Source organism: Anguilla anguilla, chromosome 7 (genome assembly GCF_013347855.1).
Source record: "Anguilla anguilla isolate fAngAng1 chromosome 7, fAngAng1.pri, whole genome shotgun sequence".
In the NCBI taxonomy this organism is placed as follows: domain Eukaryota; kingdom Metazoa; phylum Chordata; class Actinopteri; order Anguilliformes; family Anguillidae; genus Anguilla; species Anguilla anguilla.
In genome coordinates, this window is record NC_049207.1 from 27,639,835 (window position 1) to 27,658,297 (window position 18,463).

General features: G+C 44.8%; 1 protein-coding gene across 4 annotated transcripts in view; it reads right to left on the reverse strand.

Annotated features, from left to right (window-relative positions):
* The window catches only part of spata5 (spermatogenesis associated 5), a 99,576-nt gene that overhangs the window by 76,509 nt on the left and 4,604 nt on the right, over positions 1-18,463 (reverse strand). For all 4 annotated transcript variants that reach the window (XM_035425293.1, XM_035425292.1, XM_035425294.1 and 1 more), the window contains exons 6-9: positions 17,201-17,330; positions 16,855-16,911; positions 16,597-16,720; positions 11,755-12,010 (exon numbers count right to left, since the gene is read on the reverse strand). In XM_035425293.1, coding sequence (XP_035281184.1) covers positions 11,755-12,010; positions 16,597-16,720; positions 16,855-16,911; positions 17,201-17,330 — 567 coding nt within the window. The remainder of the gene's footprint in view (positions 1-11,754; positions 12,011-16,596; positions 16,721-16,854; positions 16,912-17,200; positions 17,331-18,463) is intronic.

The window sequence follows — 18,463 nt, forward strand, 5'->3', positions numbered from 1 at the left end:
GCTGAACATGGCTGTTCCATGTTCTGGGAAGGACCAGCAGAATCCATGCACAGCAAGACACCCGCAAATACAACCACAAACACACAAGGAACCCGAAGAACCACAGAAATATTTTATGACCATGTTTATCAACAATCTCTAGCAAAAACAGCCTTCTCAGGTTAGGTCTTCCCCGCAAGAATTGACAAACAATTTTAATACTAATGAAGGCCTGAGTTAGAAAAGAAATAATGAAGTCGCATTGTTGACTGCAGACTATTTTTAAAATATTTAACTCAGCCTTTGTGGCTTAAAGTACGAAACACCTGAATTATACCTCCGCTGTGTGTGTTTTGGCTCCACAGCCTATAACCTACACAAAGACTGGAACATAGACTGGTGATATGGAAAACTTTGTTTTGTTTGTTGAACAGATTTTACTTCACAGAGGCCAGGTAGATATCTAGGTCTTATTCACAGCCGCTGTGACATTTCAAAGCAGCAAGAAAAACTCTTTATGGCGTAATTCCCATGAGCAACAACAAGAGTTTGTTCCTTTCCTGAGAACTGTACCATGCATGCCTTTCTCCACTGGAATCCAAACGAGACAGAAATCAGAAATCAATCTTTAATACCATTTATTCTGCTTTGATTTATTTATTCTCCATTTATTTCTACAGATGAGACACAGGTGAGATCAGTCAGGAGATAGATAATGACACAGAACGCAGCATTTACATGACTATTAATCAGATTCCGAAGTGTTTTGACCCATTTTGTGCCTCTGATCAGCCAAAGATGAGCTCAGGCAGATGGACAGGTACTATGCACACAGTGAACACAATTATTAATTAGATAGATACCAGTGCATTTCTCACCACTTCTTGTGACTGAGCCATAAATGAGCTACAAACGAGACACTGTTATGCCTGAGACAAACGGAGACACACAGAGACAGGCGGGGGAGGGGCATGAAGGACAAGGAAAACAAAAAAACTGTCCCAAATGAGAGTGAGAACGCTGCTGAGAGGTTGCAAGTTTGATTCCCAGCTGGGGGCAGGGCTGCTGTGCTCCTGAAACTGTGGATTGAAGCGGTAAACAGACACGCAGTGAGGGCGAACAAAACAGTGTGCTGGCTGTGCAATCAAAAACTACGACAGCGTTAAAAAACAGCAGAAAAGAAGAGAAATGTGATCATGGATCTGATTAACTGCTCAAAAATTGTGTCCCAGTCAAATCTGTGTGGAAAAATAATCAAAATTTCCCACAATGCCTGCAAAACACCATCCACATACTGTACAAACACCACCTATACACTATACAACAAAACCCATCCACACAGTATACAAAACAAGTCCACACACTAAACAAAACACCATGCAAAATACAATTTATACACTACACAAAACACCATCTACACACAAAATAAAACACCACTGTGAAGGAGTAGCCCTTCACTAGCTCATTAATTGTTTAACTGATTGTATTTAATTGTTTAATTGATTTAATTTGTTAATTTGAGGTAATTGAAACCCAGGTGCAACTGATTGGCTCAACCTATTTAAGTCTCTGTTAGTAGGGAAGGGAGGAGGGAAGGTGAGCCACTACAATCATTTGTACCGCTGGTGCTTTTAAAATAAATTATTAGTCTTTTCAAGTCTTGTTTTCTCAGTTGTTTTTAAGCCTTTTTACAACCATCCAGATGCTATTATACAAAAATCCATCCACACGTTATACAGATCACCATCCACACACGAGTCACAAATAAAATCAACAGACTACACACAGACAATTTTCTACACCCCCTCCAGCAGTACTCCATTTGGCCAGTTAAAACGAGGGACATTGCCAGAGCACAAGCTTACGAGCAGCTCCTCTCCTCCGGATGAACTGCACTCAACCCACCCCCCACCCCCATGGCTTTCCGCGTGCGACCAGGGCCGTGGCAGATGAGCGGGATTTACCGGCAGACAAGCCTGTATCCTGTTTATACTGTTCAGGATCCGGCCAAATCTCTTTTTTCTCTTCTTCCTCCACCTCTTTTTTTCCCCCAAACACAATTCACTACGACCAACACACAAGGCCAGCATGTTACAGCCCAGGTTTCATAATGCATCCGGGGCCTCACAAAACACACACTTTCATTTATACACATGCACACTTATATATACACACACACACACACACACACATACACTTATACATACTCAAAAGCACACACACTTATATATATACACACGCACACTTCTATAAATGTACATATAGACTTAAACACACACACACCCCTATACGTGCATTTATACTTATACACACATGAAGTTCCATAATGTTTGGGACAAAGAGTTTTTTTTTTGTTTTTTTTCTTAATTTCGCTCTGTACTCCACAATTTTAGATTTATAATCAAACAACTCAAATGAGGTTAAACTTCACATTCCAAACTTTTATTTCCAAACTTTCATACACTGTGTACTTTCATACACTTTGGTTTCAGCATGTACAAATTATGGCATTTTTTATGCACAGCCTACCCATTTCAGGACACCATAATATTTGGGACACATCAATGTTATGTTAAAATAGAAATCAGTCATGTTTAATACTTTGTTGCAAATCATTTGCATGCAATGACTGGCTGTGACCCATAAACATCAACATCAGCAGGTGCTGGGTGTCTACTCTGGTGATGCTTTGCCAGGCCTGTACTGCAGCAATCTTCAGCTCCTGTTTGTTTTGAGGGCTCTCTTCAGCATATGAAACAAATGTTCAATTGGATTCAGATCGGGTGAATGACTTTTCCCATGTTTAGTGAAAAACTCCTTTTTGCATTAGCAGTATGTTTGTCTTGCTGTTAGGATGAAGATGTGCTTCTTAACAAACTAACCAGGCCATTCTGTTTTTGTGGTTAACTAATGGTTTGCGACTTGCAGTGTAACCACTGTAATTCAGTTCTTGAAGTCGTCTGCAGACAGCAGCCACTGACACATCAACACCTGCCTCCCGGAGAGTGGTTCTAATCTGTTGGACAGGTGTTTGGGGGTTTTTGTACATTTATTGTTAGAATTCTTCAGTCATAAACTGTTGAGATCTTCCTTGCCTTAACAGGCCCTTTGGGATTACTGAGCTTACCAGCGCTCTGTTTCTTCTTAATAATGTTTAAAATCAATTGATTTTGGTAAGCTTAAGGTTTGGCCTATGTCTGCATGTGTCTTTTTTCTGATTTCTCAACGTCATAATGCTTTCTTGATTTTCATTGGCACAACACTGGTCCTCATGTTTACAAATTCCATTAACAATTCCAAAGGCAATCAAAAGCCTAGAATCAAGATTAGACTCTGAAATCTCTATTATACCTGGACTAAGAAAGCAAGTGAACATTCCTGACTAATCTGGAGCACCTACGATGCCATTTGTCCCAAACATTATGAACTGGGGGGACTGTGAATAAACAGTGCTGTCATTTCTACATGGTGAACAAAATGTATAAAAATACCCTTAAAATAAAAGCTGAGAATCGCCATTTTTACCACATGAGAATTGTTTGATTATAAAACTAAAATTGAGCCAAGGAAGCAGAAAAAAAAGTCTTTGTCCCAAACATTATGGGGCTCACCGTATACATCTATATAAAGTCAAGTTCATGAAGTTCATGACCTTCAGCAGTGTGCAGAGCCGTGCTCACACACGCGAAACATACCACACTCGACTTCAAGCGTTTGACCACATGACAGAGGGAGAAACGCCTCCACAGAGACTGTGCAGGAGACCGCTACAGGACCTCCACTCATATGAAAATAAGAAAAACAACACTAGGAAACGATCTCAGTCCTACAGCCCTTAAAATTTCATCTTTAGGTACGGAGTGGCTACCACAGGTTTGATTTATGGCGCATTTGACATACTGTGAAGCTTACTGCAGATGTGTCTAACGGGGAGGGGAACACGCCTTTTAGCTTAATTCAACATTCTGCACAACCGCCAATTTCATTCCAATTCTTAGTGTGCACATTACATAAACAACCTGAGAGCACAGGGACCCAAACACAAACTAACCAACCGCTTGCAACTATTCTAATAATTTATTTTCCCAGGTAAGGTGGCCGAGGACGCATTCACTGGCATAACATCAGTCTGATCAAGAAGATCGATTAATACTGTGGTGTGGGGATGGCTGGTTTAAGCAGCCACACCTGCCCTGGGTCAAGCTAATTAGACCTGGCCAATTGGATAGTTGGTTAAGAATTAGATAATTGGCCAGGCTAATTGGACCCGGGAACAGGAGTGGCTGCACCTGTGCATAGTGAGGTAATCAGTGCGCACAGGTTAAATCTGCCATCCCCACTCACAGAAGGGAGCCTCTGTCATGACTGTTTTACATCTGCTCAATTGGCTGTAACATCTTGCCAACCCTTGTAAATAAATGTGGACTGTTGGAACATCATCTCCCTGAGTCTCTGTGCTGGAGGGCCCTGTGGAAAGCCACTTCGGTGGCCTGTGGCAGGCTTGTTTGCCACAGTGGCACCCAACGTGGGGCCACTCCGGCACAGGAGGGCCAGCCAGGAAGCACACTGGAGGAGGGGCAGCTGAGGTGTTCCCGACATGGCTTCAGACAGATCCTCCAGGCCAAAGACAGGGAGCGGGAGATGACCAGGGAGGGGAAGGAAGCGATCCTCAGCTGGGACGCTGAGGAGCTGGACCTGGCCGGGAAGGCAGGTCAGCTACAGGCGGTGCACGAGAGGTGGTCGCGCCGTGAGCTGGACTTGGCCGGGAAGGCGGGTCAGCTACGGGCGGCGCACGAGCGGTGGCCGTGCCGCTTTGCTTCCTTTTTTGTTCCTTTTGTTGTTTTAGTTTGTTGGGAGTGCGGGGGGGTAGGCAGGCTTCGGCCAGGGATTCTCCCTGGCCTCAGTTTGGCGTTGGGGGTATGTGGTGTGGGGATGGCTGGTTTAAGCAGCCACACCTGCCCTGGGTCAAGCTAATTAGACCTGGCCAATTGTCTAATTCTTAACCAACTATCCAATTGGCCAGGTCTAATTAGCTTGACCCAAGGAAATGGGTCTTTTGGGGGGAGGGGGGCTCTTTTTTTTACAAAAAGAATGTATTTGTAAAACAGAACACTGAGCAAAATTTGTGGGTCTTGAACGGACAAAAATGAAATAAATTAAAATATAATAAAGGCAAGGCATTCTTTTAATCATTAGAAAGTTATTTGAGTGGAGCGGTGGGGGTGGAGGGACCTTGGGGTCAGGCCCATTCAGTGGTCACCGTGCCCCGTTCCAAATTTCCCAGCTCCAAAACCGGAACACCACCCTCCCACTTTGAGCCCTTTCCCAACAGTCGCCACTGGTAACCGCTACACTTTGATGGGCAATGAGACCCTTGTGGGATGTCAGTTGACACCAAGAAACCCACCCAACAATAATAAGCACATCCATGGTAGGGCTCAGCTACAAATGTGAGCATCTTGCCCAATCCTGGCTGTGTTTACCTCAGCCTGAACAGCAGCTTTACACTCCACAGCTATCGCCCCACAGAGCAGCTTTACGCTCCCCCCCCCACTGCCCCAAAAAGTAGCCTTATACCCCACCCCTACTACCCCAAATAGCAGCCTTACACCCACCCATACTGCCCCAACAGCAGCCTTATACCCCACCCCTACTGCCCCAACAGCAGCTTACACCCACCCATACTGCCCCAATAGCAGCCTTATACCCCACCCCTACTGCCCCAACAGCAGCCTTACACCCACCCATACTGCCCCAACAGCAGCCTTATACCCCACCCCTACTGCCCCAACAGCAGCCTTATACCCCACCCCTACTGCCCCAACAGCAGCCTTACACTCCACACCTACTGCCCCAAACAGAAGCCTTATACCCCACCCATACTGCCCCAAATAGCAGCCTTACACTCCACACCTACTGCCCCAAACAGCAGCCTTATACCCCACCCCTACAGCCCCAAATAGCAGCCTTACACTCCACACCTACTGCCCCAAACAGCAGCCTTATACCCCACCCCTACAGCCCCAAATAGCAGCCTTACACCCACCCCTACTGTACCAAACAGCAGCTTTATGCTCCACCCCTACTGCCCCAAACAACAGCCTTATGCTCCACACCTACTGCCCCACACAGCAGCCTTATGCTCCACCCCTACTGCCCCACACAGCAGCCTTACACTCCACCCCTACTGCCCCAACAGCAGCCTTATGCTCCACCCCTACTGCCCCACACAGCAGCCTTATGCTCCACCCCTACTGCCCCAAACAGCAGCTTTATCCTTCACCCCCAAAGCCCCACCTCTATAAAGTCGGTGGAAAGAGGAGTTAGCTTGTGAGCAAGTTTTAGCCACACTTAACGGCCAGAAATTAGAGTAGGCCGGCATCTACAAAAGAAATAGCACAATAATAAATACAAGCATGCTGTCCAGCACATATGAGGGTGACAGGACAGCTCATGTCCTGCGATGCCAAGCTCGATGTGTCGTTTGCAGGGATGAGGCTAGAGTAGTTCACAAAACTGAAGCCTATTCAGGGATCTGATGAAGAGTCCTAGATCCATACAAAATCCTCCAGGCTCTGGACACTCTTAAGGTCTGCAGAAGTCCTTCCGGGTGCCTAATTAACTCAAGTACGTTCTGCAGAACACTACTTAATTTTAAGTACAGTCCAAGAGAGGTCATTCCCAAACTCAAAGTTCTCAAAAAATGGGTAGGGCTGGCACTCAAAATAAGGGTGGATCACGATTAGGCCAACACATAATTTGATATCTCCATACAATTATTATCGGAGCATAAAGCCAAAGGTTTCCCTTTTTGGAGCACCAGGCCAGCCCATTTTTGAGTTTGAGTACGTTTAGAAGCATTCATTTGATATTCATTTGATTCACATATCATATTTTCAAACTCTCTAATTTACAAGTAACTCAAAGGGGCCTATCACTACATATAAAAATGAATTTAGTGTTGTGCCTTTTTATTCGATTTTGTGTTATTTAGAAGACATCTTCATAATCATGGTTTAATTTTCCAGACGTACTGAATTGGTGCGAAGATGCGAATATGACAGATGGCAGACACATGGATAACATGTGGTGTGTGAGGTGTACTAACAGTCAGGACAGGAAAAAAGAAAACGTGAAAAAAGAAATGCCCAAGACCACTTACCCGGATATCTGAAAGGTTTGTGCAGCTATGTCCTCAGCTAAATGTGAAATAGTTTTGGCGTTACACCATAAAAAACAGTAATGTTTTCATTACTCGGCAGGCTTCCGGATGACTCTTTGCACCTGTATTTACAATAGCCAACAGCTGTTCCAAGCCGAAACAGCGAAATAATAGCGTCCTCTTAAAACACAAGCCGTCATTATGCGACGGTAAGGATAGAGGTTATGGGGTGCACAGCGAACATTTCCGGACATTATAAACAGAACAGCTAAATAAACTGCACGGACTGATCCGCCAGTATTTATGTTATTTGGACCAAAATGTCACACAGCAGCCTTACAAGGGTACGAGGGAAAGAAGCACCGCTTTATATGGAAGGCTGTCCTTGTAAACATCATCTAGCAATTTAGACCTGTTTATATCGTTCACGTCACTCCTGCCAGAATTTATATCAGACGCAATGCGAGCGCTTAGTAAAGCTTCCGTAAATAGGCTACCTCAGCAGGACACCCTACTGTGATGTGGACTCCAGGTGGTTAATTACCTAAACAACCTGTTGCTGGTTATGACTCTGAAAGTACATTTCCAACGATAGTTTTCCTTTCTTGCTGGTCTGGAATTCAAGAGAAACATTTGGTATATTCAAAATATCAGTTAACTCACTCAAAGGAATAAAAAAATAAAACCCTTTTTATATTTGTCTAAAATGACGTAAACAAAAAACCAAAATATACGAATTTGTTAAGTTTTTTTAATGTTTGGCTTCAAATCTGATCCTGGTTTGGTGCCACCACCATTTTTCCCACGGCGCACAGGCAGGACTGCCGCCGTGGGCTATGCATGGCAAATTGTGGTCACTCACTCACGGACGTTTAGTCGGACGCATGCGCAGGTGGTGCCAGCGAAAACGTGTCTGCGGAAGTGAGCTGCGCCACGGTTCTGGACGGTTCCGTGCTTGTTTCCCAACTACGGGCTGTTTGGAATCCTTTTTAAGGACGTGCGCGGATACGTCATAGCCAACGCACCTTTATACCGTTTAGACTGCCTACAGATTCATTTGCACCGGGAGACTCAGACACGACCCCTGCCTTAACCAGTTCACCAGACTCCTAAACAGGGCCGTGGATCGACCTCAACGGAAAGATACTCTCCCCAAGAGAAACAGCCAGGCCATGAACCTTAGCTGTCACTTGAACCCACAAAATTCACAGAGGCCTAATCAGTCAAAAACATATGCTGCATTCGGTCGGTCTCGTAAACTCGTTGGAAAAAATAACACGGTGACCAAGTCGTATATAGGCTAACGAGGTGTTTGCATTCGGGTGGTCATCAGCAACTGGAAAGTTTATCACTTAGATCGCATAGGCAGGAATTGCATTTTTTGTGATTATAAATTTGTGATCATAAATTTTGCCAGTTTGAATTCATGACTAGCGATTGGTCTTACTGTGAAATCGCTCGATTTAGGTAATTCCGTACAAACCTAACCGACCAACATTCTGGGAAACAGTTCTTTGATCACCGTGAAGGAAAAAAGACAATGGGCAACAGTTTTATGATGTAGCCTAATTCTGAGAATTCAAATCAACGAAGGGAGATATGCACAACCTTAAAAATGTCAAGATTACTTGAGCCTGATCTCCCAATCAAGGTGTAAATACAGGCTATTACGTTTGGGAAATTTTTAAGTTTCATTTGACTAGGTACATCACCATTTAAATTAATTAACAAAAATGATAAAACAAGAGAAGCAAATATTGCCTTGCTTATCAAGCATATTTATGTATTATTGTATTTATTTATTTTTAATTTTTTGGAGTGTGCGAAATATAATGGGCAATGGAAAGGATCAGGTGAGTCTCTGAGTCTCAAAACAAGGTCTACAGCAGGACAGATTACCACGCTAACCACTAACACTAAACCTGCAGAGAGCTAAAGCCGCCACTTGGGCATACGAGGCTGCTGTCCAGGCATGTTGAATAATGAGCACACAGTCTCCTTTTTTGATTGGGCGACTGATAAAACCAATCGCATGTAACGCTGCCCTCAGAAGGCATTCCAATAAATAAACTCCTACATGCGATAAATTGTGAGCTGCTCCGCGGGAAAAGGGTCAATCTGAGAAAATACCACCCTTCTCCGCAAGAGGGCACAGCGTACATTTATCAGGTCATATCCGTTTGCACGCGTCAGAATTTCAACAGCACAAGACCAGTCGCGCTCTGAAAAACAGAGGGGATAAAGCCTCTTTTCAATTTCCACATTCCACCCTCGAAACACGAGCAATGATATTTACAACAGCCTCCCCCGGAACAAGTATAAGAATGAAGTAATCGGAGGTGGAGAGTGGTTTTCACCCACTCTGTACTCCTGTTAACCCCATCTGAACTCAAGAAACCCCCTCCATCTTCCTCCATCTTCCTCCATCCCAACTCCCATAGTAAGTTATAATAAACGGCTGAAGGTTTAAAAAGGTTTAAACAAAGCCACACAAAATGCTTTCACAAACAAAATTTCCCAAAAATATTCTGGAAATTCCAGGACATTGTTTGTTCGATAGACGCACACAACAGCAGAACAAACTTGCATGTGGTTTTGCCAGCATGCTGTGTCATTTTGAATAATTCTTTTCTGGAGTGAACATTCCCTGTCAGGGGAAAACATAGCTGGAAATAACACACTTTCAAAAAGCCTGGGTCACTGTTGGTGTCACATGATCACTGAGAGAGTCTCCTCTGGAGACATATAAAAAACTGGCATATAAGCAACTCAGTCCCAGTAGCTAATTGGGATGTGCTCTGCAGTGCAAACTTGCATTCTATATACATGGCAAACAGTTGCTACGCTAGTTGTCCATCATAAGCGCGTTCCATACCACAAGTATGCAATCCCAAATACTTGCATACTTGACAGGACCTTAGGTTACAATCAGGCACGCATCGATACTGGCCAGGGGTTCGGCTCCCTGCCATGTCTCACTCTGTACTGTGATTCCTCCAGTCATTGCTATGGGGCCTTTAGTGACCACAGTGAATCAGCACTTCAGATTAACGTCTCAGCCACAATGCAGCATAGTGGGGAACTGAGTAACTCTGAGGTTTCAGGTTCTCAATTGAGGCACTGCTGCTGTACCCCAAGACAAATGCTTAATCTGAACCGCTTCAGTAAATATAAGCTGCATACAATAACTAAAAGCAGGCTATAAATACAAGAGCATCTGCAAAATACCTAAGTGTAAACGTAATTTAAAATACATATTTCTATTTTTTTTTTTTCTCCAAGTGCCCCAGCAGCTTTGGGACACTGAACAAGCTCCATCTTGGAGGGATGATATTTTGGCTCTGGCACAGACAGGAATCTTGTGTTTGTCTTGGTAAAAGCTTTAAAAGGGAGACAGCGCTTCCACAAACATCGCAAGTCATATCCTCCTCCGCACCCTCCCCCTGCCCCCTTCAGGGCTGTAAATCAGGGTCCCCACCGGAACGCGTCCACAGGAACACAGCTGGTAATGCGATATGCTGCGTCCCCCATCCCCCCTAAGACCACCCAGGAGTCCTCCTACGCTCTGCGACACACTGTGCTGAACTGTGCCACACTGCACCAAACTGCAGCACACTGCATCAAACGGCACCAAACTCCAGCACACTGCATTAAACTGCACCAAACTGCACCAAACTGCAGCACACCGCACAAAACTGCACCAAACTGCAGCACACCGCACAAAACTGCACCAAAATGCAGCACACCGCACAAAACTGCACCAAACTGCAGCACACTGCACAAAACTGCACCAAAATGCAGCACACCGCACAAAACTGCACCAAACTGCAGCACACTGCACAAAACTGCACCAAACTGCAGCACACCACACCAAACTGCACCAAAGTGCAGCACACCGCACAAAACTACAGCACACACCACCAAACTGCACCACACCGCACCAAACTGCAGCACACTGCATCAAATTGCACAAAACTGCAGCACACTGTGCCGCACTGTACCAAACTGCACCAAGCTGCACCACACTGCACCAAACTGCACCAAGCTGCATTACATTGGGCCAAGCTGCATCACATTGGGCCAAACTCCATCACACTGTGCAGGACTACACCATACTGCGCTAATCTAAGTCACACTGCACCAAGCTGCAGCAAACCAGGCCACTGTGGCTCCTCCTTCCTGCCCACATCCCAAATTTTCCCACGGCTACATGCACTGAAAAGCAAAAATAAAACAAAAAACATGCAGGGCGACAAGCGCATGATTGATAATTAGGCCTACTTATTTTTTAAAAGACGTTCCAAGGGACAGCAGATCCTCCCAATATTTCAGCTTGGGGCTGAGACAATCCCTGAGATAAAAAATCTCTACACACCCTTGGAAGAGATTCTGTTTCCCCCAAGTGGGGGAAACAAACTTAAGTTAAATAAAAAATAAAACAAAAAACACGAGAGATACACTAAGAAAAGTTAGGCCAGCCCTAATTCTGCAGAAGATCATGAACAAAATTAAATTTTCCTCCAAAGCACAATCCCCCTTCCTGCTCATTGACTGGTAACATTTCTCAAAGTCAGGGTCACCCGTGGATCAGGCGAGGTACAGGTGACACTCACCTGCCTCCTTGCAGATGGCGGCCAGGTCCGCACCCACATAGCCGTGCGCGGCGTCGGCGAGTGCCATCAGCTGTTCTGGGGTCACCTCACAGGGCATGGCGCTCAGCTGCTTGCGTAGGATGTCGGCTCGGCCCTCTGCACTGGGAACGCCCACCTCCAGCTCCTTGTCAAAGCGGCCAGGCCGCCGCAGGGCGGGGTCCAGGGCATGGGGCCGGTTGGTGGCCCCCAGCACTATCAGCTGCCCACTGTGGCCCTCCTGAAGAAGACCAGAGGGATAAAAGCTCAAGCCCAGCGGAATGTTATCACAACTCACACAATGACATCATAGCCCTCCATCATGGCATCATGACCCAGCACAATGACATCATGACACAGCACAATGAAATCATGGCACAGGACAATGACATTATAGCCCTCCATCATGGCATCATGACCCAGCACAATGACATCATGACACAGCACAATGAAATCATGACACAGCACAATAAAATCATGGCACAGGACAATGACATTGTAGCCCTCCACCATGAATTCACAACCTAAACTATTGAGTTGAATACACTGAGAGTGCTTTCAGATCACAGATCCCTGGATTTCTGCCTTTCCTCTCTGTTCCACCACAAGCCCCTCTGTGCTGTTACCCATGCTTGGGCTAAAGAGTCCCACTCTTACACAGTACACCCAATCCACAGTCATGGTGAGAGGGGAACCATGGAGGCTGCAGGAGTTTTGGGGAACGGGATATTGCTCTATCAATAAGCGTGTGACAGGCCTTTTTCAGTGCACTGGGGCACCAGCTTTTCCTGTGTGGTCCATACAGCAGCAACCTGCTTTTCCCAGATGAGACAGCCCGGAGCAGCTCTGTTAGGACCAGCAGGAAATGGCTGCTCTCTAAGCTCTTAAGCTGATGTGGATGGCACAGCAACCATGGGGAATACCAAAGGAATGCACTTCCATGCTGGAATTCCAAGATTTCCATTCTGAGCAAACCCCTCATTTCCCACGCTCTTCCAGTTCAGGGAAAAATGGAACTTGGAAGGTGGCACAGCCAGAGGTCAGTCACCCAAACACACACACATGCATACACGTAAACACACACACACGCCCACGCACGCACACACACACACACACACACACGCATACACACACACGTAAACACACACACACACGCACACACACACACGCACACACGCATACACACACACACACGCACAGACGTACACACACACACGCACGCATACATGCACACACACGCGCACGCATACACGCACACACACACACACACACACGCATACACACACGTACACGCACGCATACACACACATACGCACGCATACACACACACATACGCACACACACACACACGTACGCACACACGCACACACACGCACACATGCATATACACACACGTACACACACGTACACACACACGTAAACGCACACACACACGCACACACACACACGCACGCACGCACGCACGCACACACGCACACACACGTACACAGACACACGTACACACACACACACACACACACACGTACACACACACGCATACACACACACGTACACACACACGCGCGCACAGACACGCACACACACAGGCACACACACACACACACACACGCGTGCGCGCACACACACACACACACACACACACAAAGCACACACACAGGCACGTGCAGAAGGGGTGGCTCCGGGTGCCCAAAACACCTGTCCCTTTTGCCCCAAGTGCCCAATATGCCCCTTTGTATTTATTGAAAACAATATTTGCAGTGTTTCGCATTAACCAACTAAACTGTGGCAGCCCGCCCCACAGTTTAATTTGTCCCGCCAGTTTCAGAATGAAGCCAAAACATTTTTTTTACTCTCATTATAAACATAAAAGATCGCTATGTGCCTTGCACCGCCGATTCAGCAAAGCTCTTCTCACTCGCAGCCAGTCAGCTCCCTCCTCCCCTCGCCTCTCTACATGTGCACACGAGATGAGAGCAGGCCTTTGTCACAGACTGTAGACTCTTCTGAATCTCAACCTCCGCAAGCCATCGGTCCAGAACTCAGTTTGAGGAAACAACACTGTTTGAGTTAATTATCTATTTGCTAGCTACATCGACATGTATGCGGTTAAAACGGTTTAAAACATTATTTTCAGCATCAATAGAGCAAAGAGATCTGTATCCAACTCTGATATGTAATGTTATGTCAGAATGTCAGAAAAGTTATGTCAGAAAACTGGCCAATTGGAGTGCAGCAACTCAGCAAGGTTTTCTGTCGGCGGTGCAGTGGCCTGGAGGTTCATAAGGAAGCCATTACCCATTTAGGGTCCAGAAGTTACACAAAGGATTCCGGCCTGGCGTGGATTTCTACTTGCAGTGAAACACCCCAATTTGGTGGCCAACAGTACCGGGTGGCTTCCCATTTATGCTACGCCATGCTACACTACAGCATCCTATCACACTGAGCCTGAGGGAAATCGGGCACGCCCTCTCCACACCAGACCTGGGGCCGATAATTATTTCAAAGAATATAACCATTTAGACACCAGTAAACCTTCTAGCAGATTACTGATAATTACATGAGAAAACAAAAAGAACTATTACCACCAAACATGTTTTCTCCAGTCCACCTACACGCCTACATGTCTCTCAAAACCTCATGCTGTCATACCTTATTCAGTTATAACCCACTGCTAATGATCATGATTTTGGAAAAGTTTAGTATTCTGGAGTCTTTATATTTAAAGTTACCTCCTTCAGACGATAATTTCATTTTTCGTCCAACTGAAAGGTTTAAAATATTTCTGTTCAATTCATTCATTTTCTCTGCATCTGTATGTAGCCCTTTAGCCACAGTTTTCTGTCACTCTCAGCATATCTCTTTAGTGATGTACAAAGAATCTAATGTGCAGTGACGCTCTTAGCCCCTATGGGCAAACCTCCTAATGGCCCCAAAAATGCTAGCATCCAAAGATTGCTCTACTCCAGGGGTAGGAAGGCATAATCATCAATCACGTGCAAAACCACACTTGCTGTATAATTATAACTCTTTTCTGTTCTTTTACAATTCTGTAAAAAAGTATTGTGAGAAGCTTCAAGTTAAGCAATTAAAAGGCAATGCGACTAAATACTAACAAAGTGTATGTAAACTTTTGAAAAACGTGACTGGCCTGCACAGAGCCCTGACCTCAACCCCATCCAACACCTTTGGGACCAATTGGAAAGCCAACTGCGAGCCAGGCCCAATCGCCCAATCATTTCCCAACCTCACTAATGCTCGTCTGGATAAATAGAAGCAAATCCCTGCAGCAATGCTCCAACATCTAGTATAAAACCTTCCCAGAAGGTTGTTAGAAGGTTGTTATATCAGCAAAGGGTGGACTAACTCCGTATTAATGCCCATTACTTTGAATGTAATGCTGGATGTCAGGCATCCACATACTTTTGGCCATGTAGCGTATGTGTACCACAGTGTGTCACAATGTGTTTGCATTATTTATAAATTTGATATCAATGTTTCATCTTAAACCATCATAAGGGGAAAGTTTACATGCTATAATAGACAAAAACCATTGTATTCATTTTTAGAGATAATATAAGATAAGATATAAGATATACTTTTTATTGAACCCCGTGGGGTAATTTGTCCTCTGCATTTGACCCATCCTAGTTACTTAGGAGCAGTGGGCAGCCACAGTGCAGCGCCCAGGGACCAACTCCAGTTCTGAGGCCAGTGCCTTGGTCAAGGGCAACTGCAGGAGCGCACCTAACATGCATGTCTTCGAGTGTGGGAGGAAACCGGAGTACCTTGAGTAAACCCACGCGAACACGGGGAGAACATGCAAACTCCACGCAGAGAGGATCCGGTCGGACCCGGATTCAAACTCGGAACCTCCTTCTTGCTAGGCAACAGTGCTAACCACTATGCCACCGTGCCCGCCCTAGAAGGTTTTGGATTGGTATTTGGATGCCGATATATCATAGACTCCTGTACTAATGAGAAGATAGCCATTCCCACTTGAAAATTGGCCGAATAAGTAAATGTAAATGTGCACATTTACATCGCATATTTTGATTATTTAGTTTATATCTTTTTCCCAACATTCTTTGCTTAGTGTGTGCGAACATGTTCATTGTAGTGATGCCCAAAATTTGTTAAAAAAAGGGCTAATTTTATTTGTTGTAAGAATGGTAACCAGCCATAGGCGTACTGTTTGTAGTTCCCACGGAAGAAGTCTGCATGCATTTAAAGACCCAGGGACACCCCAATATCTCTGCATGGGGCAATGTATTCAGTATATACTAGGCTCATTGTTAAAATGTATTTATCAAAGTGCAATAATCTGCTTATAGGTTAAGGTATTGTGGAAAACCTGTTTTTTCCTTAATTTTACAATGGAACTGGGTGGTTCTGTAGATTTTTTTTTTTTTCCATTTCTGCAGCAGGCTTCGCCTCTGATATAATTTAAGGTAATATTTCCTTATTGGTGAGGTGGATGGGGAGGAGGCTATTTTAGGCCAGTCGTTCAAGCCACAGAAAGTGCATGTTTTAAGAAAGTTGGCTGCTGTGAGCTAGCTGCGCTATGGCTATTGTAGCATCTAGACAGAATAGTGTCTTTACAGTTGTTGTATACATCTTTTCTTTTTTTGACTGTTGTTGTCCAGCCTATTGATGATTTTTGTTGAACTTTTTCCTGCACCTTTTGTAAATAAACAAATGCCTTTCTCACTACGTTGTGGACTGTGTGCCACTACCATCCCCTGTTGGCTGTTGGGTCACTTCAGCGAATGACACCAGTGCTCGGCGTGTGATCTACCGGAGGCGGGGCTTCCACTCAGGAGTACTCACTGAGCCAATCCCGTCCATGAGGGTGAGGAGGGAGGCAACCACACGCTTCTCCACCTCGTTCTGCGCCCCCTCCCGTTTTGGACATAGCGCATCCAGCTCGTCGATGAAGATTACCGCTGGCTGCCTGTCAGAGGAAACACATCCCCCAAAAACTGTCAGTGGGCACAGAAACACAGCTCCCCAAATGCACCCCCTTCCCTGTCTGCCTACAGTTACAGAAAAATACCACTTCATAAAAAGTCCTTGTTCAGTTCCTACCTTTGAGCCGCTTCTGCAAAAATCTGCCTCAGCCGGGCCTCCGTCTCTCCGTAAAACCTGAAAAAAGGCACACCGTGGGGTGACTCTTTACCTTACACCGAGTCTACTTTGTAGTCTGGGAATGTTACATATTTCTCCATTTATATTTTGAGTAAACAAATTTTGTCTCTACTTTCTTCATATCTTTGCATAAACACACCTAACTGGACATGCAGTCAGTAATCCAGTGATAAAATAATATACGCTGGGCATTGTTATTGTAATGTGTATGATGTACAGTATATAACACAATACAGTGCAGGCAATACAGTAATGTAAATGTTGGGTAATGTAGATACTTCCTCACTTGCTCATGATCTCAGGGCCGTTGATCACGATCATGTGAGCTCCAACCTCATTGGCTATAGCTCGGCCAATCATGGTCTTCCCTGTCCCAGGAGGGCCATACAGGAGGACTCCCCTGGGGGGTGGAATTCCTGAGGAAGAGACCAGTGCAGACAAAGTCTTTACCTGCTGAATTCAAGCACTGGCCCGGAGTCAGGGTCACTCTTTTGTAATGATTTACTAAGACTGGTTATGTAAATGAGTACAGCCGCAGCAAGTTCATTTAAATGCACAGCTGGTATGTAAGATGCGTCTCCAACGTCTACAAGCAACATTGTTGTACCGCTTCCTGGTGAAGTCGGGTTTTGGACAGGTGTCAGGATCCATGAATACAATGAATAGGCACTGGCAGCTTTAAATGTTATGTATCATTAGTAAAATCTTCAGAACAAAAACTTCTTTGAGTGAGCAAAGTAAAAAAAACTGTTCCAGAACTAATTTTCTATTTTTTTAATTTGCAATAAACAAAATTACACATATTTTTTAAAAAGTTAGCATGGTTTTTGGAGTATAGAAATTGGATGCTGGGTGACCAAAAAAAACATGTTGTCCTGGTCTGTATAAATGTTACAGCTGTTACAGTTATGCCGCCTCTGAGTTGCTATAACAACATGCTTTATTTGCTGTTATGTTTGCAGAATGCCATTTAAAGATAAAAAGGGACAGTTCGCACCCAGCGAGGTCATGGAGGGGGCTTCAGATTTGGAGATTTGGGACATTACATGGTGTAGAAAACCATCTACATTGAGCGTCTTTTAAAAAATATTTATTTTAATATTTATTCAATAAATAGATTTTACTAGATAGATTTTTCAACGTGTTTGACTTTGTAAGTTAGCTCAGTGTTTAATGTTAAATGTGTCCAGTTAATTTGCTCGCTGAGTTGACATGGCCACATCTTCTGGATGTTCCAAGTGATTAATGAAAAAGAAACAGCTACCCGGTCACAGGCATTTATAATAAGCATGCACCCGATAGGTCTGTACGATCAGATATTTACTTTGTTTACCTGGGCATTAAGAAACAAACAAAAGCAGCTTTCCTCACCAATCGGGACATTACCACAACTCACTTCATGGTAGGTTATGCAGTTGCTGGGTGCCGTTTTTTTAAAAGCTATGGGTACACAGGCACGTTCTGACCACACCCATACCCGAGGTTTTACTCACTGCAGATTTTAAGTCTGACTTGTGTGTTATGACAGTTATCAACATTACTCTGAATA